The following is a 21361-nucleotide window of genomic DNA, read 5'->3' as shown; positions in this document are numbered from 1 at the left end:
CTGCTGCAGTTTCCAGTAGTGGCCAAGCCAACCAGGGACTACAAACAACAGCCCTTTGCTGCTGTGCGCCGCTGGAGGTTCTCTGAGGCAAGCCAGGCTCTCCCTGGGGGTCTGACACAAGAAACAGCCACTCCGTTCCTTATCACCAGAAAGCTTTATTTTAACGTGTGTGGCCTCTGGGAGTCTCCTATCACAGGAGCACAGAACAAATCACTTCAGAACAATTTATACCTTTTACACAGAAAAGGAGCAAGAACAAGGGACCAAGAGAACCACTACGCAGAGCTGGCTGCCATGTGGCAGAGATTTCCATAACTTGATTCTTTTTCTTTTTGTGCTTTAGGTTTTTAATCAACGTTTCTGTTGTTTTAGTAATGGTCCCTGGGAGATAAATTCAAATACTCTGGCTATGGTTGTCAACAGCCTGGAGAAAAAAAACGTCCTGCACCCTTAAGAGAGGCTTGATAGGATGGTATTTACCCGTTGATGTTATTTAACTCCATGTTGTGAAATGTTTCCGCTGCCTATTTTCATGCAATAAGCCCCTGTTAAAGGGAGAATTTTTCTCCAGGCTGCCGGCAACCCTGCCGCGGTCACTTCTTATAACAAACTCTGGAGTCAGCTCTATCCCCATACCTGCTTGAGCAGCAATACTGCTCCATAGCCGACCACTGCTGCACCACCCAGAACTCGTGTACCAGCACACTGTCCAATGTGGCATGTACTGCCATGTGCTCGCTAAATCCACTGCCACTTGTCCTTTTTGCTGGAGGTGCCTGTGTTTAGAATCAATGTAAAGATGATCAGAATGCTCTCCAAGACCCTCTAAACTCAAAAGCGGGTGCTCAAAAGCGGGATACATTCAAAATGTATCCCTTCCCTTCTTTTAAATAAGAGGGATTATATGACTAATTTTAACATTATTGTTAGGTGACATTTCACGAATCCAGAGGTGCAACTCCTCTTTCAAGAGTATCCAAAAGGTTTTACTGGGGAACAAATTTTCTATCAAAACCAGTGACGATTAGTGATCCTTGCAGAAAGGTTTGTTTTCTTTCAGGTATGAAGCCCAATTATGACTCACCGCTGCTTATCGGATTTGACAATACCCTCCCCTCATAAGAAGCATCAGAAGTGTGATAATCTTCCAGCAGCAGCAAGGTCCAGCGATTGAAATGGTTTCGCTGCCTGTTATGACCAAACAGACTCTAATTTGCTGTGTTTCTTCAGTAGATTAACGCTGTCTGATCAATCTCATATGCTAATCAGATTTGAAGCATTGCATTCAAATTTGAAATCTATTGTGCTGGTATTGGTATTGCAAGTGCTCTCTATGGCCTCTCCTGCCATTTTTACTTTGGCCATGCCAGACTGCCTGTACGCAAGAGCATAAATCAATACAAATGAGACATTAAAAACAGCAATGCTCAGGATCTAGGAGGAGAGAAGACATTTCTACCACTGTGGAAAAAATTGGGAATTGTCCAAATTCAGCAAAAGTAAGTTTCAGGTGAAGACTGCAATGGGAAGCCGTTGAGTTGAAATTCAATTTGCAGGACTGATAATATCAGTCTTGGCAGCTGCGAGCTATTGTTTCTCAACTCAATTGTTTCTCTGTAGTTTTCTTAAGACACACACTGCTTTGCCAATTCACCACGTCACCTGTTGGGAGATGACCTTACCCACCATGATTGGATCATTGGCTCTTTTGACCTAACCCTGTTTTCATCTGAGCCCGGTATGGGGTCACACACCTCTCTCTTGAATGGTTGGTTTTTGTGGCCTCCTTTTGTAGTCAACACACCCTTCTTTTTGTACTTATGTACATTTATTCCTGCCAATGTGTATTTTTTAATGGGAATGCATATTTTCTCCCGTGCATCTGACAAAGTGATCCATAGCTACTGAAAACTTCCACCACCATAAACGTATTACTTTACAGCTTGTCACAGGGGTTTGGCCATTAGCCAGGAGGCTGTTGAGGCCTGAAGCAGCTCAGATTTTTCACAATTGAGGCTTGATTCGGTTGCTTAAAATTGCATGCAAAGATGCCCCTCTTGACTTAATCTTGGTCATTTGTACTGACTGATTGATTTACGAAAATCAGTTGGGAGAAAACAATGACTGGGGGAGGGGGGGTGGGGAGAGACAGGGCAATTCAAGACAGTTCCACCCTTCTAAACCCACTGACTCATTGTGACTCTGTTTGGGATTGCACCATTAGGCATAGGGCAGGAACTGGGGGCGGGGGTGGTGCTTCAAGGCCAAACTCCAGATAGGGCAAGTGGAGGGGGACTGCCCTGGCCACAGCTCCAGAGAGTCAGTGGCTGGGTGTGTGTGAAAACGGGGGTAAGCAACCGTTTCCCATCCCATTTTATGCTTTTTGCCAAGATTTTCTTTCTATCAAGCATCCATGTAGTGAGCACCTTTGTGCCTCCTGCACGGAGTTCAGGGAAGCAGACACCGTTCTCCTTTCTCCATTTTTACCTCTACTTAAGAAGCCAGAGAATCATGGGCCAAAGGCCACCTGGAGTGGCAGAGAGAGGATCTGAATCCAGGTCTCCCTGATGATCCTAGTTTCAGTCCTCTTTTTTTTTGCTACTTGTTTTGTAAAATGGTTTGCACTGTACACTTTTAATACACAGTTTATACAGGATTCTTATGGACCATGTGGTACAATGGTTAGACTGTTGGTACGAAGACCTGGAAGACTCGAGTCCAAATCCCCACTTGCTTGCCGAGTGAGCTTGGGCCAGCCACCCTTTCTTAGCCCAACCTAGAAACATAAGAGCTGAAAGGAACTGCAAGTGTCATCTAGTCCAGCCCCCGGCCCAACACAGGAAATTCACAGCTATCCCCCCTCACCTCCCCTGCCTGACCCCTGCTCTATGCCCAGAGGAAGGCAAAAAATCTCCAGGATCCCCAGCCAATCTGGCCTGGAGGAAAATTCCTTCCTGACCCCCAAGTGGCCATCAGTATTACCCTGGGCATGTAAGGAAGGGCCACGAGAGCCAAGCACATCCCTTCATGCTCGTCCCTCTCCAGGTCTGTGTACATTCATGTAAAGTCAGAGAATCATCGCAGGTGACCACCTAGCCTCTTCTTAAATGCCTGCAGGGAAGGAGAGCCCCCCACCTCCCGAGGAAGCCACTGAGGGACCACTCTGACCGTCAGGAAGTTCTGCCTAATGTTTAGCAGAAAACTCTTCTGCTTTAATTTTAACTCATTTGTTTCTGGTCCAACCAGCTGGGGCAACAGAAAACTACTCCGCTCTATCCTCTGTGTGACGGCCCTTCAAGTACTCTCATATCACCTCCTCTCCATTCCGAGCTCCTTCAGCCTTTCCTCCTAGGGGGACCTGGTCTCCAGACCCCCGCCATCTTCGCTGCCCTCCCTTGGACAAGGTCCAGCGTGTCGACGTCCTTCTTAAACCCGCACAGGGTTATTGAGAGGATAAATGTATCCCTCCTCAAGACCTTTGGCAGAAAGAGTTGATAACACCGGAATAAGCAGGTTGCCTCTGAGCACGTTTCAGAGCACTTTTTCTTCTCCTCACTGATTAAGACAGTCGCGCTTTCTCGGCTCAGCCTACTTCACAGGGATGTTGTTAAAATAATATGTGCCCTGACCTGCGTTGCTTGGAGGAAGAACAAGAAGTGAACGGGACAGGTAGACGGTCTCTGAGTGCGTGCAGAGCGCCTTCCTTCCTTACTCACGGCATAACCCCTTTCAACATTTAGAGCAGGGAGATGCGGGGGGGGGTGTCTCAAAAAAGAGGAAACTGGTCTCTGCGCATGCGCACGTTTCCTCCGGCAGGCGGGGCAGGCGGCTTCTCAAATAATCCACGTAGAAGCGCCGCCTCTTCCCCAGAAATTCCCGCCAGCACTGGCCAATCAGGAAGCTCCGAGCTCTGCCCCGCGTTTTTCCGCGCCAAACTCCAAAGCCGGGAGGCGTAAAAGGACATTTTTTTGCGCGCGCTGTTGCTGGGTTTTCTCTTCCAGCCAGCCTGGGTTCTTTTCCAGCTAAATTTTAATTCTTTGTTTTGCCCCTTTGGCGCTGTTGATTTTGCAAGTTTTGTGCATAAAGGTGCGTTTTGTGCAAGACATCTGGGAGTAAAGCGTTGGTTTTTGCAAGGTGAGTGGTCCTCTCGTTTTCCTCCAGAAATCTCCGGGACGGGGTTTGTTGAGTTTTGCAGTAGTAATTCCTGAAAGCTATAATGGGCCCCTAACGAAGCAACGAAACCACAGGCGTTGCCACTGCCCCTACGCGTCAGTATTAGCTAAGCTACGAGCCTGTATCTGCTTACTTGCAAGGAAGCCCAATGAGCAGGTACATAGATTGCACGTTTATTCCGTAGTAAACCTCACCGAATTTTATGACCTCCCGGGTGGTGGGGGGGACGTTTACAGTTCTGCAGCTTGATTAGTGCGTGTTTACTCGGGAGTAGCCCCCAAATGAGTTCAGTGGTGCTAGCCTGTCAAGTTTGCGTGCGTAGAATCTGAGCCCATGAGCACAATTAAGCCGCCGGGCACTCAGCGGGCTGGAATGCGCCTTCTGTTTCTGCTCCAGAAGTGAATGGGACTTCTCGGCAAACGCGCACGGGTCGGGCTGCAAGATGCTTCTCGATTAAGGAAGCCCGAAGTCAACTCCAGGGATTTGGGTTTGGGATTCAGGAGGGCGTGAAGGGGGTCGGATGGCGGTTGCAGCTCTGCAAGTGCTCTGTGTGCCAGCAGCACCTCCCCCACCCCCCTTTTCTGACTCACGTGATTTTAGCTAATTAGCCGTCCTGTTTTCGACGAGGTGGGGGCCGGCTAGATACTTCTGAATGCATTTTCTCTGATGGTTCTGGAAGTGAGGGTATACTGTCTTTGAACATGGAGGTTCCACGGAATTGCTGCAGATCTTTGCTGCTGATGTAATCTAATCTTTTCTTTAAACCTGTCCAAACTCCGTCGATCAGATCTTGTCTGCGTGGGTTCGGGCCCTGGTGCAAATCCCAAGCATGGGGATCTCTCGGTGGATCGTTTCTGGATCAAAAGTGTCTTAAATGCATGCTTTCTATGTTCTCCAAAGCCCACCTGTTTGCATTCCCGAACTGCCAGTTTCCCGTTCAGATGCTCGCTCATTTCTTCGTTATGACTTTGACAAGTTTCAGACTTGGTCTAAGTACAGTCTTATACATTTGTTCCTTTAGAGGGCAATTGTACCTAGGTCTGCAGCGGATGACCTTCAAGCTAGCATTAAAACCAGAGAGCTGTTCTTCCATCATGGTTAAGTAGCTGTCCTTTGGGAGCCAGGTTGGTATGGTGGATGAATAATTTTTTTTTTATTGGACCAAGGGGACCTATATTCAAATCCATGTTCAGACATGAAATGGCTTGCATGTTTTTGGGCTGAGTACCTCTATTGTCCAGCCTGACTCACCTTGCCAGGCTGTTCTGAGGGTGCTGTGGCACTCCACAGGTATTGGCAGCAATACCAGCAATAAGAAAGCAGTTCACGGTGGGAGCTTCTGGAAGAGGTGAGGGGGCGGGCCTAGAACTTCTGGGCTGTGGATGTCTCCCCATTCATGGATTTCTGAACGTGGGAGGGGCCTAGCACAGGAAGAACTGGTCCTCCCACCTTGCAGGTTGAGACGCATCTTTCGCAAGCAAAAATGCTCCCTGGTAGGTGGCAACAGGATGAAGAGCAATTAATTGCTCTTGCATAGAATGTGGGGGACGGTCAAGAAGCAAGTCTTCCTAGGTGTGACCTGGCTCACCCAAGAGAGGGTGGTTATGCGTAGTGCCTGGAAATAGTCTGGGGTGGGGGGAAGCAAATGCCAAGGGAGTTTGGTGGCACCTTCAAAACTGAATTGTTTTGAAGCTGTTCTGTCCACTCTACCAAATGCAAGAATTGCATCACAATTGTCATATATGCATACTGCCCACAACATGATCATGGAGGGAGGATTGTAAATGGGGCGGGCGGGGCAAGAGGGCATTTCCTATGATGTCACCTCACCTTTGGAATGCTCTCCTCCCCCCTTGAGTCTTGCCTGGCGTCTCCTTTATCTTTGGGGGGCGCCAGGCCAAAACATATCTTTTTACTCAGGCTTTTAATGGGGGGGGGATATCTTACCTGCTTTTGAATTGCCTGCTTCTCTTTTATGCATAGATGGATGCTATTGGTGTTTAATGATTGGTCCTTTTATGCTCTGATTTTTTAAAATTGTGGGTTGTCTCGAGTCAGACTCTGAAGAGGCAGCAGAAAAATATTCTGAAGAAATAAATAAAACCATGCAACACAGGTGCAGCAGCCAGGGCAAGAGACCCAGGAAGTCCTGGGCTCAAACTCATCTCTGTGACCTTAGGCAATCCTTTCTCTCTACTTATCTTATTGGGCTGTTGTAATGGTTACCGGATTGGTGCAGTTCAGATTAGATTTGAGCCATGCTACCTCTGTGCAAAGGCTAGATCTGCAAGCGAGTTTATCATTTAAGGGACAATGACAAATAGATGCCAATCTGGATCCCTTTCTGAAGAGGAAGAGCAGAACTAAACTTGTCCTGGGGAAGATGCCGTGCATGGGCCAGCCACTAGTAGCCAGGTCAGTTGGAACGTGGCTGTGGCCCTTCATGAGTGGAAGCTAAGCTGCTCTCTGATCAAGGCCATTCAGAGGATTTGGCAAAGCATTCCAGCAAAAGCCTTAAAAATCAAGCCCTTGAGGGGCTGCAGGGCTCACCCTGGAGTATGTCAGGTAGCCAGAATGTGGTGTTTGTGTCACAGGTTGTACATATTGTTGAGGGAGATGACTCTCTTTGTCCAAAGAGAAACAAAAAGTCTCTTGTTGTGCTTATGGGACTCATTGTCATGACAAGGGGCGATAGCAGATACGGAAGAGTGCTCTGGCAACAGCTTTGAGAGCCACAGTGAGCCTCCATGCTCAGAAGCAGTGTACCTCTGAATACCAGGTCATTAGGGGAAAGTGGTGGGCAAGCCTGTCACACCCTTTCCTTCTGGCAGTTTCAGGGGGGTAGACGTGTTGGTCTGCAATAGATAAGAAAGATTTGAGTCCAGTAGCACCTTAAAGACCAACCAGATTTTCTTTAAAGTGCTACAGGAGTTGAATTTTGCTTGTTCCTTCTGGGTAACATTACAGAGGCTATTAAAAATGGGATACTGAGTAGACAGCTATGCTTAAGAGCCACCTTCTGCCCGTTCACTCTGGCCATCTTCAGAGGCCCTGCTTTGGGTGCCTCTGCCACCTGAGGCTAGGTAGGTGGGAAGCTGAGAAAGGGCCTTCTTGGTCATGTAGCCAAAACTGTAGAACTCCCTATTGCTGTTTTCCATCAGTGGGTGAAAATTGTTTGTTTTGATTGGGCCACAGCCTCCAGTTTGTCAAATCTGAGGAGGTCTATTGATGAGAGGACACCTTGGAGGTATTTTCCTTCATAGGGTTGCCATAGGTCGGAGGGGACTTGATGGCACATCACACACAATAACTGTTACTGGGCCCCTCTGTGTTCTTGATGGTGTTTGAATTTTATTGACTTTTGTTTTAAATTTAAATTAAAACCTTTAAAGTTTTAAAAAAATGCTCACCAGCTTAGGGATCCTGTTTAGGTAGAAAGGAGCCATCCAAAGTTTTAGAATAAATAACATCCATGTACATCAGAAGCTCCAGGGCAGAGCTAGACAGGACTTGGATGGGGGGAATTGGATTCCGATTTCTACTTTGCTATGGTGCTCACATGGCAACTGGGGGCCATTTTTTCCTCCCTCTGCCTGACCTACCTCACAGGGATGTTAGGGTAAAGTGGGGGGGGGAATAGATGCTGTCCTAGGCTCCTTGGGAGGAAGGGCCTGACAAAATTGCAGGAGCTCTGTGGAAATGCATTGTATATCCCTGGCTGAGTTCTGGAATGGGATTTGTTAATGTAGTGCAGGTGGAGACAGAGCTTTGCTAATAAGGATTTGAAGCTTGCGGTGTGTGGCAAAGGGTCCGTGTGAGTTGCAGAGAGTTATATATATGATGCAGCAGTTCTACAAGTGCATGAAGGGTAGTGGGCTGTGAAACGTAGAACAGGGCTTTGTACATCTTGTGTACTCTGTGTCTACAATGGTGAAATCTGGGGGAAATATAAGATTTGGGGAAAGATGTAACGTGCAGTGACACTTTGGAGCAGGCATAGAATTGTGCAGCTTGATTAGAGCCATTCCTCATACCCAGAATTTTTCAATCCTGGGTCTCAGCCGGGAATGCATTTATGCGTCTCTTCCTCCCTGTAGCGTCAATTTTTGGATTCTGGGCTTGCTGATGTTGGACCTTAGAAGCCAAACTTCTCAGGTACTCACTGTAGTTATTTCCCCCCATATGTATCTTCTGCTGTAGCAGACCCAGAGGTTCATCTAACCCCGCCAACTAATCTCTTGCTTCTGGGAAGCAAGACATGAAGGCCCTAGCTGGGAAATTTGGACATACAGGGCTTCTGAACAAGTTAAAAATTCAGAGGGCCAGCCTATCACTGGCTATTGCATACCATAGCCAAGAAGAGAACTTCCATGTTCAGAGTCAGTACACCTCTGAATACTACCACTTCCTTTATGATCAGGACTTCTTGTGGCTCAGCTTGGGCAGATGTTTCCATCCCGAGGTTGGAGTCTGAATATACAGGCTAACAGTGCATGTTGCTGTTCTTTTGCCACTGGAGACATCTATTTCCAGTAACTCAAGGGTTTCAGCCACATCAGTCACATTGTTATCCAGCCTTTCCACTGAGGAACTCAGGGTGGCGTACCTGGTGCTGCTTTTCTGTTTATGCTCACAACCACCCTGGGAGATAGATTAGCTTGCATAAGAACGACTGGCTAAAGGTCTCTGAGTGAGCTACTTAACCAGAGTCTTCCTGGTTCTAGCCCAGTGTGTTAACCCCGACACCACACGGACCTGTGACTTTGCCTGTTACCTTGGCGTCTTATTGGAAGTAAGGGGCAAAATCAAGTACAACTTGACACCCTGCAGAAAGCACTCAGCAGATGACACTGCAGTGGCTGAAACATTTGACTGCCTGAGCTTTTAAAAAATATTGTGAGACTTATGGAAATACAAGTGCACTCAAATTCCAGAGGGATTTGGTCAGCCTTTGCAGCAAACTCCAGAGCCACCTGTGACTCTTGAAACATACATTTTACTGTAGATAAGTGCAGATTCAGTAGACAACAGTCCCAAGTAGTAGGATGATATCTTTTACTAGGGATCAGGACAGCAGCCCTTTATTAGGGAGCAAGCTTTGAATTTTATACAGAACTCTTTTGCTGTGAATAATTGCTGGTTTCTAAATTTCCAAAGTCACAGCTGCTTTGTGCTGGTATTCTTTGGTGCAACCTGAGATTTTTTTGTTTGCACCCAACCTAACTTGAGCTTTATGTGTGATGGTTCTTCTACTCCATCTTAGGCTTGACTTATATGCAGGGGCAGAGAGGCAAAGAGTTTCCCTGTGTAGCTTTGCATGGGCTCAGGTTCTCCTTAAAACCACGTGAGTTCCTGGTGTGCAAACTAAGCTGGCCTCGTGGGTACTTTGTGTGGATTGCCAAGTCACACTAAAGCACTTTTGCTTTGCCACCCTAGTGAAGTCATGCAAAAGAGGGGGCACCGTGTAGTAACAGCAGAATGGAACCTAAAAAACTATCACAGAAAGGTCTAGAAGACCAAAATTACCAACACACCATACAAGAGAGTTAACTAAATATATATAATATATATATATTATAATAAATATAAATATCTCATCTGACGAAGAGAACTGTGATTCTCGAAAGCTTATGCTACAATAAAATTGGTTAGTCTTAAAGGTGCTGCTGGACTCTTTTTGATTTAACTAAATATATACATTTATCAAAATTCACAAGCTAAGTGTTCAAACATCCAAAATACAAAATCAATGACAGATTAGAGCATCACAGTATAATGGCAAATGCCAGGAAATAACCCCACAGGTAGGTCCAACCAACAAAAGTTCAAATGGAGTAGATGGAAGATCAAGTTCTCTTCTTTCTTTATGATCCTTTCCAGGAACCCACAGCCGGAACCCAGCAGAAACCGGCTTAGAGGGTAATGAGTCCACCACGGAGACGATGGACGTGGGGGACGAATCCTAGCCATCCCAGTGATTGATAGACCTTTCTGTGGTAGTTTTTTTGGTTCCACCATAGTAAGACTGGATCTTTTGCCAGGACACCAGCAGTAGGCATGCATGCTGTCTCAGTATGTAGACCGGAGAAAGTTCTGGTGAATCTGAGAGCTAGCTTGAAGTCCTTGTCCTACATGGTGGCATGTTAAATCGTTCTCCCCCACCCCAAGCTGCTTTGAACAGATGGTGGGAAATCGGCTCACCGATTTACAAAACTTTGCAAGTAACATTTGGTCAGCCTTGCCTATGTATTTTGCGCCATATGTACCCCCCTTTTCTTCCCACTAGAGACCCACAGCAGCTTACATTGTCCCTCTTTCTGCTATCTTATCCTCACAACAACTCGGTGCGGAAAGCTGGAAGGCGTGACTGGCCCAAGGCCACTTTACTGGCAGACCGGGGATTTGAACTCAGGCCTCCCAGGTCCAAGTCCAGCGTCCTGACCATTGTGCCATCGGCTCTGAGTGGTTTTAGACCTCCGCCCTTGAGGAATGCGCCCGCGGGCCGCTGCCTTCGCTCCCAAACCATCCGGGAAGGGCCTCGTTTCTGTGCGACGATGGCGCTTCCCCCAACCGCTCCAGGGCGTTAAGAGGGGGCCGGGAAGGGCCGCGCAGACCCCCCCCCCGACTCGCACGACCGAGGGCCGGGCCGGTTCAGGCCGATCAAGCGACTCCTCTCATTAACGTGGAGGCGGCGGCGGCGGCGCCTCAGGGAAGTTCTGGGTGGTGCCTCCTAAGCGCCGTATCTCCTCCGCCCGCTGTGCTGGTCTCAGGCCTTTCCCGGCTCATTCCTCGCCCCCGCTGAGGACAACCCACCGGCCGCCACCCCCTTCCCGCGGTCACTGAGAGCCCCTGCCTTGAAACAGCCCCCCGACACTGAGCAGCCCTTCGCCGCCCCCAGGCAAGGCGGGCCCGGCTCAACGGGACCTTCCCGCCAGGCCAGAGCCTCCGCTTCGGGTTGCCCCGTAAAGGCCGTAGGCGAACTCCCGTGCCGCGCAGAGCCGAGCCCGTCTCCCTTCGCGCCGGGAGGCGGATTGGCTCGTGCGGAGCGGCGCAGACCCTGATCTTGCCTCGGGCTCAGAATTTCCCGCCAACCGCCTCCCAACGGCTCGTTCACAGAATATCGTGAGACTCCGCCCCAACTCTCGCGTCAGGGCGGTTTTTTCAATTTGTGGCGCGCGTTGGGACGGCCAGGAGGGAGGAAAAACACACGGCAAACTCGGGGAGCGCAGACGAACATGCTGGTCCGTGAAGGTGGGTGGGGATAGTTGCGAATGGACTAATAGGCGTTAGGAAGGGCGGGGGACGTTGGCGAATGAGGAGGGGTGTTGCCTGGAGGGCGGGGTAACAGCGAGGAGTGTGGGGAGGAGGCGGGGCTAAGCAGAGACGGAGACGAAGTTAGGTTGAGAGGTCATCTGATTGGCCGTGGTCGACCGACTGAGGGACGGCGAAAGCGCCAAAGTGGGTCCTCCTTGCTCGGGGGTCGGCGGCGGCGGCGGGTGTATTTCTGTAGAAGAGGGGCGGGGGGGGGGGCTGTGTGAAGCACGAAGGGGGAGAATTAAAGAAAGTGGGGTTGGGGGGGGGCAAACATGAGGAATCCTCGGCGCTCAGGGGGTGTGAGGAGGAAGTGGGGGAGGCTGCTGGGTTATGGCTGAAGCCGGAGTAAGGGGGCATAATTTTGTCAGAAGTCGCCGTGGGGAAAGGAAAGGGGCGTGGGCCTGGAGGAGGACGGATGTGGGCAACTAAAGGCAACTAATCCCCGAAGGGGTGTGGGGTAGTATTGGTGGGAAATGCTGTGCTTGGGACTGAATGGGGATTTGGGGTTTGGAATTGTAATAGGAAATTGCAGGGATGGGCTGTAGAGAGAGTGGGGATGCCTCTTCTTATTCCCCATGCCTTTTTCAAAGCACCTTTCATGTTTTAATCCGCTTTCTGTGCCTGTCATTGTACAGAGATATTGTCACAATGTGGATCCAAGTGCGCACCATGGATGGAAAGGAAACTCATCGAATGGACTCCCTTTCCAAGCTGACCAAAGTGGAAGATCTCCGGAAAAGGGTATACAAAGTGTTCAGAGTGGCACCTGATAGGCAAAGACTCTTCTACAGAGGCAAACAGGTACTCATCTTCTTCTCTGCTTGTCACCATTCCCTTGACTGTCTCTCCCTGCCTAAACCTTTTGTGCATTGCGTAACAAAGAATGTAAAAGGAACAACAAAGATATGAAGAGGCAAACAATTTTGGAAGACAAAAAGTCTCTGGCATTGGTGAATACTGTACCTTGTAAATTATTTTTTAAAAAATTGGTAGTTTTTATGGAGTGCAGGGGTAGTTGGAGTGTCTGCAAAATGGAAACTGCAGGTCAGCTGGCATTGGAATTCTTTTCATCCTGGAGCTGTTTGCAGCTGCATCGTTTCTGGTTGTTACCTGTGGTTCTTGGTTTTGCATGGAGCGATAAGGTATAACTAAGTGGTAAATGGGGGATATGGTAGTTTAGAGTACTTGTGAATCTGGCTAGCAGCCTCTTCTGAGTGGCTTGCGTGGATTTATGGAAGAACTTTTAAGTTTGTTTGTTAACCTCTGCAAAGGGGAAATGTCCTGAATTGCACTGCCATCTAGCGACTTTACTTAAACAGTACTTCAGATTGGCTTTTGGTCTATCACTACCTCTGACAGGATTCTGGTGAAATCAGCATTTGTTTGGCACTATAGATAATTACTGCTGTTTGCAGTTCTGTAAATCTGGTTCAAAATGATAACGTAATGATACGTAATTCTTTTACCTTTATTAGGCAAATAGATACCTCTTGACATTTAGCTGTTCTTTCTGTTTTGCCTAATGGTGCATTCTATGACATTCTGAAGCATGCATGCTGCACTACATGTTAAAGGTGTTAACTCAAGTCACTTTGAATCTCCAGTACAATTTCATGCATTATCAAAATGAGGTCTGTTTTGAGCTGCTTGTGTTGCTTGGAAGCATATTGGGAAGGCATGTAAACTATTAAATGTCTAAACAATTGAACAAAGAGTATTTGTTAACTGTTTATATGTTCATACGTTAAGCATTGGGACCAGTAGATATGCAGATCTTCTTGTGCTGATGCAAGCGCTCATAGCTGGTTGAGTACTGGGTCGAAGATGCCCCTGCTGCTGTGCCAGTGAGTGATTTGTACACATTCAGAAAACTTGCCTGCCCTAGGAATAAGAGTGGCCTGAAATAAGGTATGGGGTACCTTAGATAGACAGAAAAATACCGCCTCCCCTCATTCTCTAAGAGTTTTTGGAAACTGTTTGCAACTCTGTGTCATGCACTGTCTCCATCTTTAGTTTTCCTTAGTCCCTCTGTGTATCCTGTTGCATCCACTCTCTTCCCTATATAACTTGGTGGACCACAGTTGCCAATTCAGGACTGATTTTGTGATTGTCTGCATATGAACAAGGGGGTGGAGCTGTTCCTGCAAATCTCTGCTAGTAAGAGTATTGGATAGGTGATCACATGCTTCTTTGTGAGCATATGGGCATGCTTTGAGGGGGTGAGAGAAGGAAGATGGGGAAAGTTGAGTGGTTAGTAGGTGTTCTTGCGCCTCTCCTCACCTGTATCCGATCTATGACAGCTCATCTTACACACAGTCTTGGAGTATGCAAAAAGGAGTGATCACAAAAGAGAGATTGTGAGCTTGTTAATGTCTGCCTCTGCCTCAGTAGAATGATCTGGCATTTTAGAACACATCCCAGTGTCTTCTGCAATAGAGATGTTCTGAGGTGAACACTTGAGGAGCCCTTGAGAAAAAGTTCAAAAAACGTTTTTTTAAAGGTAGAATGTCTGTCTGAAAACTATGGCCTGTAAACTTCTGCTGAGAAGGTCAACTTGCTTGCTTAGGGAAAATCGTTTACATTTAAACAAAAAAGGAGTGTTTGCAGAACCCCATATCTAACCTGTCCTATAAAACTTGAGTTGGCATCGAGCAATGAGTAAAAAAGGTAAATGTAGTCCCCTGTGCAAGCACCGAGTCATTACTGACCCATGGGGGGATGTTGCACCACGACGTTTTCTTGGCAGACTTTTTACGGGGTGATTTGCCATTGCCTTCCCCAGTCGTCTACACTTTACCCCCTGGAAACTGGGTACTCATTTTACCAACCTCAGAAGGATGGAAGGCTGAGTCAACCTTGAGCCGGCTATTTGAACCTGGCTTCCGCCAGGATCAAACTCAGGTCGTGAGCAGAGCTTGGGCTGCAGTACTGCAGCTTACCACTCTGCACCATGGGGCTAACCTGTCCTATAAAACTTGAGTTGGCATCGAGCAATGAGTAAAATCAATAAAAGTTATGGGAATAGTGTGTCTCTTGGTGTGTGTGTGTGTGGGGGGGGGATCAGCATTTCTGTGATCTTGATATTAGAGGCAAGGTGATTTTCAAGTCTCTTAGGCAGTTTTCCAGTACAAGAGTATAACCTGCAAGAGTATAGGTGCTTAAAAAAAAACTTTGTAGGTGCCTCTTCTATTGAGAAATGGGCTGCCCAGAGGGCTTCATAAAGTGATGTGTGGTCTCTGGGTTTGCGTCTGTTTTCCAGTGAAAAGGGCGCACAAAAGGTGGGAAGCAATGCTTCTCCCTTGCAGGAGAGTGTATGGAGGTGAGGCATTTGGGGGGGGGCGGTTAGTGTGGCCTGTGGGCACATGCTTACCAGGTACTTATCTCTGCTTTGTGATAGTGATGAGGGAGAAGCACTGCTTTGAGAGAGGATTTTAAAAACCTGACTGAAAGGCAGCTAAATTATTGAATTATACAGAAATAATGCACTTTATGAAGAGAAGGCTATGTTTTGGTGCACAGCATCCCAAAGCTTGCCTGTGGAAAATGTGTACTTAGATAGAGGGTTGGGCATGAGTGTGATTTGCCTTTGCCTGAAGCCCAGGTCTGCTAAGGATTCCCTGTATGTGTGTATATGTGTTGTCAAGTTGCTGTGACCTATGGCTACCCTATGAAGGAAAGACCTCCAAAACATCATTAATAGACTTGCTCAGATCTTGCAAACTGGAAGATGTGACTTTTATTGAGCCCAGCAATCTTGCCTTGGGCCTTTCTCTTTTCCCAGTAACGACAACAAAAAGGGGAGAAAAACAACAACCCTGGTAACCAAGGAGGTTGGAATAACAGAAAAAATTCGTAGAAAGTAACTGAAAATATGATTTTAAAACACCAGTATAAAGTTTCATTAGAAATACATAAATTAGATTAAAAACATAATATGGCTCTACATATAAACATTAAAAGCGTGTATATAAATTAAATAAAATCAGTTATATGCAAGTATAATACTACGACTCATTGCCATATGTACAGAGCCAATAAGAGCAGAAGTGTTTCGGCAGAAGTGTTTCTTCCTCAGTGGTACAAAAATATCAGAGATAGCACCCCATCAATAAAATACATAAAACATGACCTAGCACACAATGAATCTGGAATAGGGAAGAAAAAGGACAACCTGGGTAATAGCAACAACTGCCCTTATATACTGCTCTTTTAGACAGATTAGTGCCCCACCCAGAGCAGTGAACAAGTTAGTGTTATTATCCCCATAATACAGGTGGGGAGCTGGGGCTGAGAGGCTTACTGCGCTCATGGCAGTAGTGGGATTCGAACCAGTAGAGTGCTGATTTGCAGCCAAACCACTTAATAAGTGATGGAGAGAGCTCTCAAGTCAGAGCTGACAAGAGACTCACAGAGGTGGTTTGCCATTGCCTGCCTCTGCAACTCTGGTCTTTGTTGGAGGTGTCTCATCAAATTACTAGCCAAGGGCAACCCTGCTTAGCTTCTGAGATCTGATGAGATCAGGCTCACTTGGCCTATCCAGGTCAGGATGGATACTAAGTAGAACACCAATATCAAACAAATATATTTCAATGAAATTACTCATGCTAAGATGAAATTGAAAATAACCTGGAGTGAAAGAGTTCTGCCCCAGAATAGCATGAAATAAAGTCTGGGCAATGTATTATATAAAGAGTTTTAATTCCTTTCTCCATAAGTCTTTAAAAAGGAACCAAATTTATCCCAACTGAAAAAAACATATTTTGAAAAAGAGATATGCCAATAAAAATAAATAAAATCAAGGAAATTTTACCTTATATAGCCAGGTCAAGAATATAAAATTCAAGACGGGGTGCTGGATACCAACCAAAAATGAAACTGGAATGAAACAAAGCCATGCCTTCACATTAAGCTATACGTGATAGAAAGGGGAGGGGAAGATGATGCAGTGGTATGGGTGATGATGAGGTAGAGGGCAGGCTGTTTTTCCTCTATTTCTTGATTCATTCTGTGCTAGGTCATGCATGTTTGGTTTTATTGGTTCTGTACATATAGCAATGAATTGTACTATTATGCCTGTATTTTAGTGATTTTATATTTATATGAAGTTTTAGTACATATATGTAGAACCATATAATGTTTTTAATCTATGTATTTCTAATGAAACTTTATACCGGCGTTTTTAAATAATATTTTTAATCATTTTCTTCAATTTAATTGTTTCCTCTTCTTCTTTTCCTACTGTGTTCAACTTTTCCTAGGCATTATTATCTTTTCCAGAGAGTCTTGTCTTGTCATGATGTGACCAAAGTACAATAGCCTCAGTTTTGTCATTTTAGCTTCTAGGGAGAATTCAGACTTGATGTGATTTTGAACCCACTTATTTGTCTTTTTGGCCACTCATGGTAACTGCAAAACTCTCCTCCAGCACCACATTTCAAATGAATAAATTACCTTCCTATCAGCTGTCTTCATTGTCCAACTTTCACATCTACATCCATGCATTGTGTCAGGCCTGGCTAGGGGTTCACTTAGACTCTCCACTTCATCAGTCACAGCTGTATGAGTTAAAGGTCTTTATTACAGACATAGTCATGGGTGTGGTGTCTTTGAGTAATAACACATAGTAATGGGTAGAGATGGACACGATCCGCATTACGATCCCAAAAACCCACGATAATGGCGATCACGTGATCGTGACTCAGCAGATCGTGATCGGCCACGGCCAACAATCCAGCGATCGGGAGGGGGCTGGATCGTGCTCGGATTGGGAAGCCAGACACTCAGGCGCCAGCAATCTATTCCCGGGGCAACGGTGCCAGGGGAATGCCTGAGCTGTGTTTCCCCCTCCTTCTGTCGCCTTGGAAACCTGAATGGAAGCCCAGCTTTCCTTGATCAGTAGGGCTTCCTTCCAACCACGGAGCAGCAAAGGAGTCACCAGTTGGGAGAAGACATCCAAGGGAGGGAGGGGGAAGGGGGTGTTCTGTAGCCATGGGCACTCCAATCTCATCCCTGCAAACCCTGATAGGCAACTCTGACGGCCAAACACAAACACAGATGCCGCCGGCATCACCCACCGTTCTTTTCTCGCCAGCATGCTCCTTTTTGGCCTGGCGGGCGGGCACATGGGGGGTGCTGCTGGCAAGCCACCAGACCCCCTGCCCCCTGAGGGAAGCCGACTTGTCGCTGTCTACCCGTGTCCGCCGGGCCTGGTGGCCGCCGCCAACACCCACCTTCCCACATAGCTGGGAATAGCAGCGCGCCCCGCTTTGTCCTCCACGATCCACGGATCGGGAATGGGAGATGATCGGTGTGGATCGTTTAGTTGGGATCATCACCGGCACTGATCCACGATCAGCTGGATTGGCAATTTTTTTTGGATCATGCCCATCTCTAGTAATGGGTGCCTTTGAGTAACTGAGGGGCAACAGAGTTCCCTACATCTGAAGAAAAGAATAATGTGGTGGCCTACTTCACAGGGATATGAGGATGAGTAAGGTAGACAACTTAAAAACTTTTGCATGTAGAGTATGTGGTACAGAAATCATGGTTGGACTTGGGCACAGACCTTTGAGTCCTTAATCATACAAGCATTTGCTATTTTATTTCCATTTTAGAGTGGGGGTACTAACTGAATATCAGTGGAAGAGCACTGCCTTACTGTGTTGTGAGGAATATGACATGACAAGTGTTCTGCATGTTTGTTGTATTGTATTTGGACTTTCCCTCCTCCAGATGATAGAAATAATCTTTAGAAACTTCAAAAACTTTTAGTGTATATTGGGATGGAAAGAAATAAGACACCAATTAGGGATGTCTTAGAAAGTGATTATAATACCAACATTGTTTTGCTGCCTACATAGAAACATAGCGCTTGAAGGGATCCCAAGGGTCATTTAGTCCAACCCCTGCACAATGTAGGAAATTTACAGCTACCTCCTCCCCCCATCTCCTCTAATCTAATCTTGAGAGTGCTTGAGAGTAGTTATCTCAGTTCCTGCTTTGTCATGCAAAAATGGGATAAGACATTTGGAGCTTGCAGTGATAAGTGTTGCAGTTCAATTTGCCCAAGGAGGAAATTCAGATTTTTTTTTAAAAAGTCCATCTCAACCAGGGCTTTCAAAGTGACAATAAAACTAAACAATAAAATAATAGTCAATTTTAAAAAGTCAGTTCAGACATCTGTACAATACTACTCAGCAGATAGCAATACTAGTTACAGAGGGGAATGAAAGAAAAAATATCAAGAAAACCATCAGCAAAAACAAAAGCAGTTTAAAAGCCTGGGTGTGTAAAAGTGTCTAGACAAGACTCAGGACACATGTCAGAAACTTAACTTGTGACAGGACTTCTATAGGCAAAGTGCCACTACAGAACAGTCCCCATCTCTGCCCCCCCCCCATGCCTCTGGAGGGGGTTAATAGAGTAAAAATGGGTCTCCGCAGAAGTCCTTATTGAGTGATAGGAGTGAGTGGTCCTTCAGGTACTCTGATCTCAGACAGATGAGGACTTTAAAGGCAACGGATAACACTTGGAATTGTACATTGAATTAGCAGCTGGTGTAGTTCTTTTAGAACTGTGCTGATGTGTGCTGGGTAAGATACCCATCAGAAACCTTGCTTTAGTGCTCTGTGCTGGCCAAGGCATCCATATAGGCATTGAAAGCAGGCATATGTGCTGCTCCAGCAGTGGCTGTGGCTCTTGGCTGCTCATGCCAGTGTCTCTTTGTCAATCAGTGGCTGCTGGATAGGGTGGATAGGGTCTCTGTTGTACTGATAGAGAGCAATGAAGATTATATTGAGTTGTAATGGCCTGTGGCCAAACAATAATACTGAAAATGGAGCTTTTTTTATGCTAATGGGTTGAGTAACTTGTACTTCCTGGACAAATAGGTGCCATAATCTGAGATCAATTAATTGAACTTTGTTTTGAGATTTACTGTTGTGGATATCCTTGTTTCAAGATGGGTACAGTAAGGGGATGATTTAATGGAAAATGAAGCTGCAAGCAGGTGGCTGTTGGGAAGCTTGTGAGAGGGATAGAATTATAAAAAGATGAAGGCCTGGTGGTAGTGGTGATGAGAAGGGGCCTGCATTTTTAACTATGGAATAAATGGAAGTGTGTCAAGATGATCAGTATGTCAGTCTACGGATGGCACGCTTACCTATGGTATAACAAGGCTAAAGTAGACCCAAAGTTTCAGCACCACTATGTGAGACGGAGCCTCTTTTATGTTTGGACAAAATATAAGAAATATATAAGTGAAGAAATACCACTATGGATTGGACCAGCAGAAGTTGTGAATCCAAAAACAGAACTGAAAGGACGAGATTGGTTAACATATAAAGAAATTCTGAAGGCAAACCATTTGATCAAATTGAACGAAGAGCTATCCTTTAGATATGGGTGGTTCCAGTATATGCAAATTAAAGGCTTATATGAATCTGACCGTAAAAAGACAGGATTTAGAGCTAAAACTTCAGAATTGGGAGAGTTGTTGTTAGGAGACAGAAAATCGATTACAAAATTATATAAGCTGTTTTTAAAATGGTATACAGAAGATGAATTAGTTAAAGTTCAAATGATCAAATGGGCAACAAATTGTAACAGGGAAATTACTATGGAGGCGTGGGAATATCTCTGGAAGAGTACAGTAAAAATATCTGCATGCACTGCAGTGAGAGAAAATATATATAAAATGATGTATAGATGGTATTTAACTCCGAAAAAGTTAGCGCTTAGTAATAACCAAATGTCAGATAAGTGCTGGAAATGTAAACAACATGAGGGTTCGTCTTATCATATGTGGTGGATTTGTGATAAAGCTAAGGCTTATTGGGCAAAAATTGTAGAGATAATGTCAGAGATTTTACAGAAAAAGATTAATCAAAATCCAGAAATGTTATTGCTATGTTTGAATTTAGAGAAGTATGATTGTAAAGATAGAATAATGATATTTTATATGGTAACAGCAGCCAGAATAATTTATGCGCAGTATTGGAAGATAGAAGAGACACCTAAAATGGAAGACTGGATTCAGAAAGTTTTTGTGGTGGTGGAAATGGACAAGCTGACGAGATGTTTGAAGGAGGAAGAACCAAAGGACTTTTTGGGGGTCTGGGAGAAATTTAAAAACTACTTAGAGAAGAATTGGGATTTAAGGGGGAAGTTGTGGTCTTTTGAAAATATTTGAGTTGTTAAGAATAGTAAATGTCTTTACTTATAGATGGACAATTGGGTAAGAATTATTAAATAGAGTTAATAGAAAGTATAATGAGTTATATGTTAAGAATTAGAAGGGAGAGCGATATTAGGACTTGGGGGATGTCAAAAGCTGCTGGAGGTCAATCAGAATAAAGGGGTCAGGGAGGGGGTAGTTTATTGATGTTAATTAAGATATTTTATAATGTAAAAATTAACAATGAATTTTTGTAATTACATATGTATCCATCCAATAAAAATTTATATATATATATAAAAAAAGATGATCAGTATGTCTTTTAATTTTCAGAGGGACTTGCTTTGTTGTGCAGCAAAAATAAGTGTCACCTGGTTTCTTGAAGACAAACAAGTTTACTGTGACAATCTGCTTTTGTGGGTCACTTCTTAGTTGTATGTGATTCATGAAAACTAGTGTAATCCTTTTCTCAAGACTCCTTGTCTGAATGATATATTTATGCTTTTTTACAACAGTGCATCCACCAGACACGGCATCACACTTGCCATTTAGCACAGTTCCTAAGTGATTTCCATGCATCCCCTCGGCAACTCTTTCAGCGGTCCTACAAGGTAGTGCAGTAGATGAAGTGCAGCTGAGGCAGAGAGGGTGTAGCTTGCCAAAAGGCACCCATCTGAGACTTGTACCGTATGCTCTCAC

The 21361-nt window shown here is 45.5% G+C and overlaps 1 protein-coding gene across 2 annotated transcripts in view; it reads left to right on the top strand.

Moving 5' to 3' along the window:
- The window catches only part of LOC129330872 (E3 ubiquitin-protein ligase UHRF1-like), an 80578-nt gene that overhangs the window by 35859 nt on the left and 23358 nt on the right, over positions 1-21361 (top strand). The window contains exons 1-2 of one of the 2 annotated variants that reach the window (XM_054981116.1): positions 11568-11631; positions 12123-12288. In XM_054981116.1, the coding sequence (XP_054837091.1) occupies positions 12136-12288 (153 nt within the window). In that variant the 5' untranslated portion in view covers positions 11568-11631; positions 12123-12135. Of the gene's footprint in view, positions 1-11567; positions 11632-12122; positions 12289-21361 lie in introns of those variants that run through there. The other variant, XM_054981117.1, reaches the window with a different exon arrangement.

Source organism: Eublepharis macularius, chromosome 5 (genome assembly GCF_028583425.1).
Source record: "Eublepharis macularius isolate TG4126 chromosome 5, MPM_Emac_v1.0, whole genome shotgun sequence".
Lineage (NCBI taxonomy): Eukaryota > Metazoa > Chordata > Lepidosauria > Squamata > Eublepharidae > Eublepharis > Eublepharis macularius.
Note: the sequence above shows the minus strand (reverse complement) of the source record. Positions and strands in the feature narration are given on the sequence as shown.